The 12,474-nt window shown below is 46.3% G+C and overlaps 1 protein-coding gene across 1 annotated transcript; it reads right to left on the reverse strand.

The window, feature by feature from the left end:
• Positions 1 to 364: 364 nt before the first annotated feature.
• Positions 365 to 10,098, reverse strand: LOC139383883 (uncharacterized). The gene is made up of 3 exons (XM_071128478.1): positions 9,751 to 10,098; positions 8,828 to 8,945; positions 365 to 3,445 (listed from the first exon to the last, which is right to left on the reverse strand). The coding sequence occupies exons 2-3, from the start codon at positions 8,929 to 8,931 to the stop codon at positions 2,839 to 2,841; spliced, it is 711 nt and encodes a 236-aa protein (XP_070984579.1). The 5' UTR covers positions 8,932 to 8,945; positions 9,751 to 10,098; the 3' UTR covers positions 365 to 2,838.
• Between the last annotated feature and the right edge of the window lie 2,376 nt (positions 10,099 to 12,474).

Genomic DNA, 12,474 nt, shown 5'->3' on the forward strand with positions numbered 1-12,474 from the left:
CAGAGAGAGAGACAAGGCAAGAAGGGCATTCTATGGCATCAAAAGGAACATAAATTTCAACATACCAATTTGGATTTGGCTAAAAATACTTGAATCAGTCATAGAGCCCATTGCCCTTTATGGTTGTGAGGTCTGGGGTCCGCTCACCAACCAAGACTTCACAAAATGGGACAAACACCAAATTGAGACTCTGCACGCAGAATTCTGCAAAAATATCCTCCGTGTACAACGTAGAACACCAAATAATGCATGCAGAGCAGAATTAGGCCGATACCCACTAATTATCAAAATCCAGAAAAGAGCCGTTAAATTCTATAACCACCTAAAAGGAAGTGATTCCCAAACCTTCCATAACAAAGCCATCACCTACAGAGAGATGAACCTGGAGAACTGTCCCCTAAGCAAGCTGGTCCTGGGGCTCTGTTCACAAACACAAACACACCCTACAGAGCCCCAGGACAGCAGCACAATTAGACCTAACCAAATCATGAGAAAACAAAAAGATAATTACTTGACACATTGGAAAGAATTAACAAAAAAACAGAGCAAACTAGAATGCTATTTGGCCCTACACAGAGAGTACACAGCGGCAGAATACCTGACCACTGTGACTGACCCAAAATTAAGGAAAGCTTTGACTATGTACAGACTCAGTGAGCATAGCCTTGCTATTGAGAAAGGCCGCCGTAGGCAGACATGGCTCTCAAGAGAAGACAGGCTATGTGCTCACTGCCCACAAAATGAGGTGGAAACTGAGCTGCACTTCCTAACCTCCTGCCCAATGTATGACCATATTAGAGAGACATATTTCCCTCAGATTACACAGATCCACAAAGAATTCGAAAACAAATCCAAATTTGAAAAACTCCCATATCTACTGGGTGAAATTCCACAGTGTGCCATCACAGCAGCAAGATTTGTGACCTGTTGCCACAAGAAAAGGGCAACCAGTGAATAACACACACCATTGTAAATGCAACCCATATTTATGCTTATTTATTTTATCTTGTGTCCTTTAACCATTTGTACATTGTTAAAACACTGTACATATATATATATAATATGACATTTGTAATGTTTTTATTGTTTTGAAACTTCTGTATGTGTAATGTTTACTGTTAATTTTTATTGTTTATTTCACTTTATATATTATCTACCTCACTTGCTTTGGCAATGTTAACATATGTTTCCCATGCCAATAAAGACCCTCGAATTGAATTGAATTGAGATGGACAGAGAGATAGATTGACAGAGAGAGGGGTGGACAGAGAGCGATGGACAGAGAGAGGGGGTGGACAGAGAGAGGGGGTGGACAGAGAGAGGGGGTGGACAGAGAGAGGGGGTGGACAGAGAGAGAGGTGGACATAGAGAGAGGTGGACATAGAGAGAGATGGACAGAGAGAGGGGTGGGCAGAGAGAGATGGACAGGGAGAGGGGGTGGACAGAGAGAGAGATGGACAGGGAGAGGGGGTGGACAGAGAGAGAGATGGACAGAGAGAGGGGTGGACAGAGAGAGGGGTGGATAGAGAGAGAGAGATGGACAGAGAGAGGGGTGGATAGAGAGAGAGATGCACAGAGAGAGAGAGATGCACAGAGAGAGAGAGATGGACAGAGAGAGAGAGACGGACAGAGAGAGAGAGACGGACAGAGAGGGAGAGATGGACAGAGAGGGAGAGATGGACAGAGAGGGAGATGGACAGAGAGGGAGATGGACAGAGAGGGAGATGGACAGAGAGGGAGATGGACAGAGAGAGGGGGATCGACAGAGAGAGGGGGATGGACAGAGAGAGGGAGATGGACAGAGAGAGAGAGATGGGTACAGAGAGGGAGATGGACACAGAGAGGGAGATGGACAGAGAGGGAGATGGACAGAGAGGGAGATGGACAGAGAGAAAGAAAGAAAATATACATTTCTATATTTCCACCATTGAGACAGTGGACACTATTAGTACCCATACAGACAGTGTACACTAGTAGTATCCATACAGACAGTGTACACTATTAGTATCCATACAGACAGTGTACACTATTAGTACATATACAGACAGTGTACACAAGTAGTATCCATTCAGACAGTGTACACTATTAGTATCCATACAGACAGTGTACACTATTAGTACCCATACAGACAGTGTACACTATTAGTATCCATACAGACAGTGTACACTAGTAGTACCCATACAGACAGTGGACACTATTAGTATCCATACAGAAAGTGTACACTATTAGTATCCATACAGACAGTGTACACTATTAGTATCCATACAGACAGTGTACACTATTAGTATCCATACAGACAGTGTACACTAGTAGTACCCATACAGACAGTGTACACTAGTAGTACCCATACAGACAGTGTACACTATTAGTATCCATACAGACAGTGGACACTATTTGTACCCATACAGACAGTGTACACTATTAGTATCCATACAGACAGTGTACACTATTAGTATCCATACAGATAGTGTACACTAGTAGTACCCATACAGACAGTGGACACTATTTGTACCCATACAGACAGTGTACACTATTAGTATCCATACAGACAGTGTACACTATTAGTATCCATACAGACAGTGTACACTAGTAGTACCCATACAGACAGTGTACACTAGTAGTACCCATACAGACAGTGGACACTATTAGTATCCATACAGACAGTGTACACTAGTAGTACCCATACAGACAGTGTACACTAGTAGTACCCATACAGACAGTGGACACTATTAGTATCCATACAGACAGTGTACACTAGTAGTACCCATACAGACAGTGTACACTAGTAGTACCCATACAGACAGTGGACACTAGCAGTATCCATACAGACAGTGGACACTAGCAGTCATCTGGATTAGTGACACAATGGTAACAACTGTTGACCCATTTTTTGTTTTCCTTGAATCTGTCACAACGATATAAAGGGAGGAAACTTTCTATTCTCTGGAAGGAGTCAACCACCCACTGCCTATCGGGGTTGGTCACTCCTGGATGGTTCCTTGAACGGTCCCAAACCGAGGAGAAGACAAAGGCCTTCCGGTTGTTGTCAAAGACTTGAAAGACGTTCATGAATTGGAGAATATTGTATCGTCCATTAGGGTTGTTGCATTTCTCCAGGCAGGGAGAGTAGGTGGAGAAGAAGACGATGCATTGACCAGCATTACTACCAGCATTGTTTATCAGAGTCTGCATTGGGCTGAAGTTGTTATTATCACCACTCAAGAGACGGTACTCAGCATGGTCTGTTTTATCAGGTCTGTCAGCCTGGACTATTTTAAGAGGTGTGGCTGCGATGAGCCGGTTTCCTGTGTAGACCTTGTTATCATTAAGCGTGTTCTGGACAACCTGAGGTTGCACGCCCACATCAAAGATTGCTCCATTTTGGGTACACTGCTGTTGGGTGAGTAAGACAGCCATGGCATACTGGCGGTTCTCCAGGCCGAACCTGAACAACAACAGGAGACAGAAGAGACAGAACACAGAGGATCAGAAACATTATAAACAGACAGCAGACAGAACACAGAGGATCATTAAACAGACAGGAGACAGAAGAGACAGAACACAGAGGATCAGCAACATTATAAACAGACAGGAGACAGAAGAGACAGAACACAGAGGATCAGAAACATTATAAACAGACAGGAGACAGAACACAGAGGGTCATAAAACAGACAGGAGACAGAAGAGACAGAACACAGAGGATCAGAAACATTATACACAGACAGGAGACAGAAGAGACAGAACACAGAGGATCAGAAACATTATAAACAGACAGGAGACAGAAGAGGCAGAACACAGAGGATCAGAAACATTATAAACAGACAGGAGACAGAAGAGACAGAACACAGAGGATCAGAAACATTATAAACAGACAGGAGACAGAACACAGAGGGTCATAAAACAGACAGGAGACAGAACACAGAGGATCAGAAACATTATAAACAGACAGGAGACAGAACACAGAGGATCAGAAACATTATAAACAGACAGGAGACAGAACACAGAGGATCAGAAACATTATAAACAGACAGGAGACAGAAGAGACAGAACACAGGATCAGAAACATTATAAACAGACAGGAGACAGAACACAGAGGATCAGAAACATTATAAACAGACAGGAGACAGAACACAGAGGATCAGACACATTATAAACAGACAGGAGACAGAACACAGAGGGTCATAAAACAGACAGAAGACAGAAGAGACAGAACACAGAGGATCAGAAACATTATAAACAGACAGGAGACAGAACACAGAGGATCAGACACATTATAAACAGACAGGAGACAGAACACAGAGGGTCATAAAACAGACAGGAGACAGAAGAGACAGAACACAGAGGATCAGAAACATTATAAACAGACAGGAGACAGAAGAGACAGAACACAGAGGATCAGAAACATTATAAACAGACAGGAGACAGAAGAGACAGAACACAGAGGATCAGAAACATTATAAGCAGACAGGAGACAGAAGAGACAGAACACAGAGGATCAGAAACATTATAAACAGACAGGAGACAGAAGAGACAGAACACAGAGGATCAGAAACATTATAAACAGACAGGAGACAGAACACAGAGGATCAGAAACATTATAAACAGACAGGAGACAGAACACAGGATCAGAAACATTATAAACAGACAGGAGACAGAACATAGAGGATCAGAAACATTATAAACAGACAGGAGACAGAAGAGACAGAACACAGGATCAGAAACATTATAAACAGACAGGAGACAGAACACAGGATCAGAAACATTATAAACAGACAGGAGACAGAACACAGAGGATCAGAAACATTATAAACAGACAGGAGACAGAAGAGACAGAACACAGGATCAGAAACATTATAAACAGACAGGAGACAGAACACACAGGATCAGAAACATTATAAACAGACAGGAGACAGAACACACAGGATCAGAAACATTATAAACAGACAGGAGACAGAACACAGAGGATCAGAAACATTATTAACAGACAGGAGACAGAAGAGACAGAACACAGAGGATCAGAAACATTATAAACAGACAGGAGACAGAACACAGAGGATCAGTAACATTATAAACAGACAGGAGACAGACGAGACAGAACACAGAGGATCAGTAACATTATAAACAGACAGGAGACAGAAGAGACAGAACACAGAGGATCAGAAACATTATAAACAGACAGGAGACAGAAGAGACAGAACACAGAGGATCAGAAACATTACAAACAAATTACAAAGAAATTACAACACTTTTTGTACATAGTTCCCATATTTTATGGGACCAAAATTATTGGGGCAAATTCACTTATGTGTATTAAAGTAGTCAAACATATTCTTCACAATGACGACATCTTGTGACTTTACAAATGTGTTGGAGGCATTTCCTGTTTGTTTTGGTTGTTTCAGATTATTTTGTGCCCAATAGAAATTATGGTAAATAATGTATTGTGTCATTTCGAGTAACTTTTTGTCACGTTCTGACCATCGTTTGTGTGTGTTTTCCTTGTTTTAGTGTTGGTCAGGACGTGAACTGGGTGGGCATTCTATGTTGGATGTCTTGTTTGTCTATTTCTATGTCTGGCCTGATATGGTTCTCAATCAGAGGCAGGTGTTAGTCATTGTCTCTGATTGGGAACCATATTTAGGTAGCCTGGGTTTCACTGTGTGTTTGTGGGTGATTGTCCTTAGTGTTAGTTTGCACCAGTTTAGGCTGTTTCGGTTTTCATTACGTTTATTATTTTGCACTGTTTGTATTTAGATTCGTGTTGCTATAGTCACAATAAACATGGATCGCAATCTACACGCCGCATTTTGGTCCGACTCTCCTTCTCATACAGAAAACCGTTACAGAATCACCCACCACAAAAGGACCAAGCAGCGTGTCAACAGGCAGGAGCAGCGCGAGGAGACGCGCAATAAGGATTTCTGGACATGGGAGGAAATCCTTGACGGGAGAGGACCCTGGGCTAAACCAGGGGAGTGTAGCCGCCCAAAGGTGCAGCAGGAGAAGAGGCAACAGGAGCAGCCCAAAGAGGAGGTATGGACATGGGAGGACGAATTAGAAGGAAGAGGACCCTGGGCTCAGCCAGGAGAATATCGCCGCCCCAAAGAAGAACTGGAGGCGGCGAAAGCTGAGAGGCGCAGATATGAGGAGGCAGCACGACGTAGCGGATGGAAGCCTGAGAGGCAGCCCCAAAAATTTCTTGGGGGGGGGGCTAACAGGGAGTATGGCTACGTCAGGTAGGAGACCTGGGCAGACTCCCTGTGCTTACCGGGGGGCTAGAGAGACCGGACAGGCACCGTGTTATGCAGTGGTGCGCACTGTGTCTCCAGTGCGGGTGCATAGCCCGGTGCGGTATATTCCAGCTCCGGGTGTCGGCCGGGCTAGATTGAGCGTCGAGCCTAATGCCATGAAGCCGGCTCTACACAGCTGGTCCCCAGTGCGTCTCCTTGGGCCGGCTTACATGGCACCAGCCTTGCGCTCGGTGTCTCCGGTTCGCCTGCATAGCCCAGTGCGGGCTATTCCACCTCGCCGCACTGGCAGGGCGACCGTGAGCATTCAACCAGGTAAGGTTGGGCAGGCTCGGTGCTCAAGAGCTCCAGTGCGCCTGCACGGTCCGGTTTTTCCAGTACCACCTCCACACCCCAGCCCTCCGGTAGCAGCTCCCCGCACCAGGCTTCCTGTGCGTGTCCTCGGCCCAGTACCACCAGTGCCAGCACCACGCATCAGGCCTACAGTGCGCCTCGCCTGTCCAGCGCTGCCAGAGCCTTCCTCCTCTCCAGCGCTGTCGGAGTCTCCCGCCTGTTTAGCGCTGTTAGAGCCTTCCTTCTCTACAGCGCTGCCGGAGTCGCCAGTCTGCAAGGAGCTGCCAGTCTGCAAGGAGCTGCCAGTCTGCAAGGAGCTGCCAGTCTGCATAGAGCTGCCAGTCTGCAAGGAGCTGCCAGTCTGCAAGGAGCTGCCAGTCTGCATAGAGCTGCCAGTCTGCAAGGAGCTGCCAGTCTGCAAGGAGCCGCCAGAACTGCCTTTCTGCAGGATGCCGCCAAAGCTGCCAGTCTGCAAGGAGCCGCCAGAGCTGCCAGTCTGCAAGGAGCCGCCAGAGCTGCCAGTCTGCAAGGAGCCGCCAGAGCTGCCAGTCTGCAAGGAGCCGCCAGGGCCGCCAGTCAGTATGGAGCAGCCAGGGCCGCCAGTCAGTATGGAGCAGCCAGGGCCTCCAGGCAGTATGGAGCAGCCAGGGCCGCCAGTCAGCATGGAGCAGCCAGGGCCGCCAGTCAGCATGGAGCAGCCAGGGCCGCCAGTCAGCATGGAGCAGCCAGTCAGCATGGAGCAGCCAGAGCTGCCAGTCAGCATGGAGCAGCCAGAGCTGCCAGTCAGCATGGAGCAGCCAGTCAGCATGGAGCAGCCAGAGCTGCCAGTCATCATGGAGCAGCCAGTCAGCATGGAGCAGCCAGAGCAGCCAGTCGACCAGACTCTTCCAGATCTGCCAGTCGACCAGACTCTTCCAGATCTGCCAGTCGACCAGACTCTTCCAGATCTGCCAGTCGACCAGACTCTTCCAGATCTGCCAGTCGACCAGACTCTTCCAGATCTGCCAGTCGACCAGACTCTTCCAGATCTGCCAGTCGACCAGACTCTTCCAGATCTGCCAGTCGACCAGACTCTTCCAGATCTGCCAGTCGACCAGACTCTTCCAGATCTGCCAGTCGACCAGACTCTTCTAGATCTGCCAGTCGACCAGACTCTTCTAGATCTGCCAGTCGACCAGAATCTTCCAGATCCGCCAGTCGACCAGACTCTTCCAGATCCGCCAGTCGACCAGACTCTTCCAGATCCGCCAGTCGACCAGACTCTTCCAGATCCGCCAGTCGACCAGACTCTTCCGGATCCGCCAGTCAGCCAGGATCTTCCAGAACCGCCAGCCAGCCAGGATCTGCCGGATCCAACCACCTGCCTGAGCTTCCTCTCAGTGCTGAGCTTCCTCTCAGTGCTGAGCTACCCATCAGTCCCGAGCTACCTCTGTCCCGAGCTGCCCCTCTGTCCCGAGCGGTCTTTAAGGAGGGTAACCTATCTAGGGACGCTAAGGAGGTGGACTAAAACTGTTATGGAGTGGGGTCCACGTCCAGCGCCAGAGCCGCCACCGCGGACAGATGCCCACCCACACCCTCCCCCATAGGTTTAAGTTGTGCGTCCGGAGTCCGCACCTTGGAGGGGGGGTACTGTCACGTTCTGACCATCGTTTGTGTGTGTTTTCCTTGTTTTAGTGTTGGTCAGGACGTGAACTGGGTGGGCATTCTATGTTGGATGTCTTGTTTGTCTATTTCTATGTCTGGCCTGATATGGTTCTCAATCAGAGGCAGGTGTTAGTCATTGTCTCTGATTGGGAACCATATTTAGGTAGCCTGGGTTTCACTGTGTGTTTGTGGGTGATTGTCCTTAGTGTTAGTTTGCACCAGTTTAGGCTGTTTCGGTTTTCATTACGTTTATTATTTTGCACTGTTTGTATTTAGATTCGTGTTGCTATAGTCACAATAAACATGGATCGCAATCTACACGCCGCATTTTGGTCCGACTCTCCTTCTCATACAGAAAACCGTTACACTTTTATTGTGAATAAGAACAGAATATGTCTCTAAACACTTCTACATCCATGTGGATGCTACCATGATTATGGATAAACCTGGATGAATCGTGAATGATGATGAGTGGGAAAGTTACCTATCATTATTCATACATGTGTCCCCCAAAAATTGAAATCTTTCAAATAATGCCTAATAATTCTGTCTAACAGACATTTAGGAATATTTACATTATGAATGAACAGAGAAACACCCACCTTCTCATCTCTTGTACCACTTTAGCCAAGACCTCTTGATCGATAGCATCCACGTTGCCTCCAGGCCAGAAAGACAGCAGAAAGAGAAGGACAATTCCCCTCATAGCTACACACACAGCTGAAACCCACAGGAACACACTGTATATACATGCACAGCTGAAACACACAGGAACACACTATATATACACACACAGCTGAAACACACAGGAACACACTATATACACACAGCTGAAACCCACAGGAACACACTATATATACACACACAGCTGAAACATACAGGAACACACTGTACATTCACCGATAATACAAAACATTATGAACACCTACTCCTTCCATCACACAGACTGACCAGGTGAATCCAGGTGACAGCTATGATCCCTTAATTGTTGTCACTTGTTAAATCCACTTCAATCAGTGTAGATGAAGGGGAGGAGACAGGTTAAGGAAGGTGTTTAAACCTTGAGACAATTGACACATGGATTGTGTGTGTGAGCCATTCAGATGAAGTGCCTTTAAATGGGGTAATAGTTGCCAGGTACACTGGTGTGAGTGTGTCAAGAACTGCAACGCTCCTGGGGTTTTCACGCTCAACAGTTTCCTGTGTGTCTCAAGAATGGTTCACCACCCAAAGGACATCCAGCCAACTTGACACAACTGTGGGAGTCAACATGGACCAGCATCCCTGTGGAATGCTTTCGACACCTTGTAGAGTCCATGACCTGATGAATTGATGCTGTTCTGTGAGAGACGTGGGTGTAACTCTGTATTAAGGCATTCTTAATGTTTTGTAAACTCAGTGTTTACTTATTCTGTTCAAGGAGCTCATTGAGGGTTACAAAGGTCCTATTTATATAAAATCAACCATGTTGATAAGCAGTAAAGATAACATTAGATATAAGATAAGTCAAGTAGAATACACTTACAGAGATTGTGGATGGCTGGTTATTGTCCTGTAGATTGTAGATGGCTGACTGATGTCCTCTAGATTGTAGATGGCTGACTGATGTCCTCTAGATTGTAGATGGCTGGCTGATGTCCTCTAGATTGTAGATGGCTGACTGATGTCCTCTAGATTGTAGATGGCTGACTGATGTCCTCTACATTGTAGATGGCTGACTGATGTCCTCTAGATTGTAGATGGCTGACTGATGTCCTCTAGATTGTAGATGGCTGACTGATGTCCTCTAGATTGTAGATGGCTGACTGATGTCCTCTAGATTGTAGATGGCTGACTGATGTCCTCTAGATTGTAGATGGCTGACTGATGTCCTCTAGATTGTAGATGGCTGGCTGATGTCCTCTATCCAAGACAAAACAGATGAAGGTTAACTCAAGTTATGGAAAACAAACTTAGACATGTTGTTTATTAAAAACAGCAGAACCACAGTTGTCACATTTAGTTCAGAGAGAAGGTACTAATTCACCCATGTACCTGTTGAAGGGTTGTAGCTTTGTCCATGTGAGCAGCGCTTTATAGTGGTTTTATGTGTCAATATTTATCCAGTATCATTACCATATTTATCCAGGGAGGGCAGAGCGAGGGGCAGAGGCTGCTGGCTTATTACCATATTTATCCAGGGAGGGCAGAGGGAGGGGCAGAGGCTGCTGGTATCATTACCATATTTATCCAGGGAGGGCAGAGGGAGGGGCAGAGACTGCTGGTATCATTACCATATTTATCCAGGGAGGGCAGAGGGAGGGGCAGAGCATGCTGGCATCATTACCATATTTATCCAGGGAGGGCAGAGGGAGGGGCAGAGACTGCTGGCATCATTACCATCTTTATCCAGGGAGGGCAGAGACTGCTGGTATCATTACCATATTTATCCAGGGAGGGCAGAGGGAGGGGCAGAGGCTGCTGGCATCATTACCATGTTTATCCAGGGAGGGCAGAGGCTGCTGGCATCATTAACATATTTATCCAGGGGAAGGGAAGGCAGAGACAGAGGCTGCTGGCATCATTAGCATATTTATCCAGGGAGGGCAGAGGCTGCTGGCATCCTTAACATATTTATCCAGGGGAAGTGAGGGCAGAGGGAGAGACAGAGGCTTCTGGCATCCTTAACATATTTATCCAGGGGAAGGGAAGGCAGAGACAGAGGCTGCTGGCATCCTTAACATATTTATCCAGGGGAAGGGAAGGCAGAGACAGAGGCTGCTGGCATCATTAGCATATTTATCCAGGGAGGGCAGAGGCTGCTGGCATCCTTAACATATTTATCCAGGGTTTGGAGGGCAGAGGGAGAGACAGAGGCTGCTGGCATCCTTAACATATTTATCCAGGGGAAGGGAGGGCAGAGGGAGAGACAGAGGCTGCTGGCATCCTTAACATATTTATCCAGGGAAGGGAAGGCAGAGGGAGAGACAGAGGCTGCTGGCATCCTTAACATATTTATCCAGGGGAAGGGAGGGCAGAGGGAGAGACAGAGGCTGCTGGCATCCTTAACATATTTATCCAGGGAAGGGAAGGCAGAGGGAGAGACAGAGGCAGTTGGTATCATTAGCCATATTAAAACGAAAGCGAACAGTTCTGTCAGGTAACAGATGCTAAACAGAAAATAACTACCCACAAACACAGGTGGAAAAAAAGCTGCCTAAGTATGATTCCCAATCAGAGACAACGATAGACAGCTGCCTCAGATTGGGAACCATACTCGGCCAAAACAAAGAAATAGACAACATAGAACGCCCACCCCAAATCACACCCTGACCTAACCAAATAGAGAAATAAGACGTCTCTCTAAGGACAGGGCGTGACACATTCCCCTTTAAATCTGTCAGGATGCCACTTGATAAACAGTAAGATAAGCAAACGTATTGAATTACAAGCTTTTTTTTTATCAGAAAATAGGCAAGGAAGACCCCTGCCACCTGTTCTGGGGTTTCACAACATTCTGTTTTAACAGTGTGTGTAAATAATTGAATGGCACTATTGCTGGGCATGCTGTAGTTTGATAGATTGTTAAACATTCCATTGGCATCCACCAACCAGCTTCTGGGGGGGTTTGATGTATTTGACCATTTAAAAACACAATTCAGAAAAACAAGTTGTTAAGTAAGTAGCCTGGTTTCTGCTTGATAGACTACTGTCCTGTCTAGTACATCTCAGGGCCTTACCCCCATTCCGTCTCCTTCACTGGAGGATGGTGGCACCTTAATTGGGGAGGACGAGCTCGTGGTAATGGCTGGAGCTTTATGGAATCAAATACATGGTTTCCGTGTTTTTAGATGCCGTTCCATTTGCTCTGTTCTGGCCATTATTATGACCCTTCCATCAGCAGCCTCCACTGATATCCTTATTGCTGTGTGCCAAGCAGAGAAGCATTGACTCCCATTTTTACACTTTATTGCATGACTTTGCTGGCAATCAACCTCCTACCATTCCAATCTCAGGGCGAACACTAACCATAAGGCCACAGGAGTTGGTGGACAAGTGACATCCTCATTGATTTAAATGCAGTGTAACACAATACTGTTTTAAAAGTTATTTTCCATGATGGTCCTCTGTCAACACATACATGAATACAAAAACATCATTCCAACAGGAAGGGAGGAAACAATACTAGAAACATTAAAGATGGGAGTGAAATATATAGTGCAGTGTGAGAGGTTTTATGACGTGTTTCCAAAGGAGTACAGCACTAGTT

Source organism: Oncorhynchus clarkii, chromosome 25 (genome assembly GCF_045791955.1).
Source record: "Oncorhynchus clarkii lewisi isolate Uvic-CL-2024 chromosome 25, UVic_Ocla_1.0, whole genome shotgun sequence".
Taxonomy (NCBI): Eukaryota; Metazoa; Chordata; class Actinopteri; order Salmoniformes; family Salmonidae; genus Oncorhynchus; species Oncorhynchus clarkii.

Bases quoted from the DNA above. Each gene is read 5' to 3' on its own strand.
- LOC139383883 (XM_071128478.1), bottom strand. From the start codon at position 8,931: ATGAGGGGAATTGTCCTTCTCTTTCTGCTGTCTTTCTGGCCTGGAGGC. The intron at 3,446-8,827 runs GTGGGTGTTTCT...GTTGTTGTTCAG, and splicing joins GTGGTACAAGAGATGAGAAG to GTTCGGCCTGGAGAACCGCC.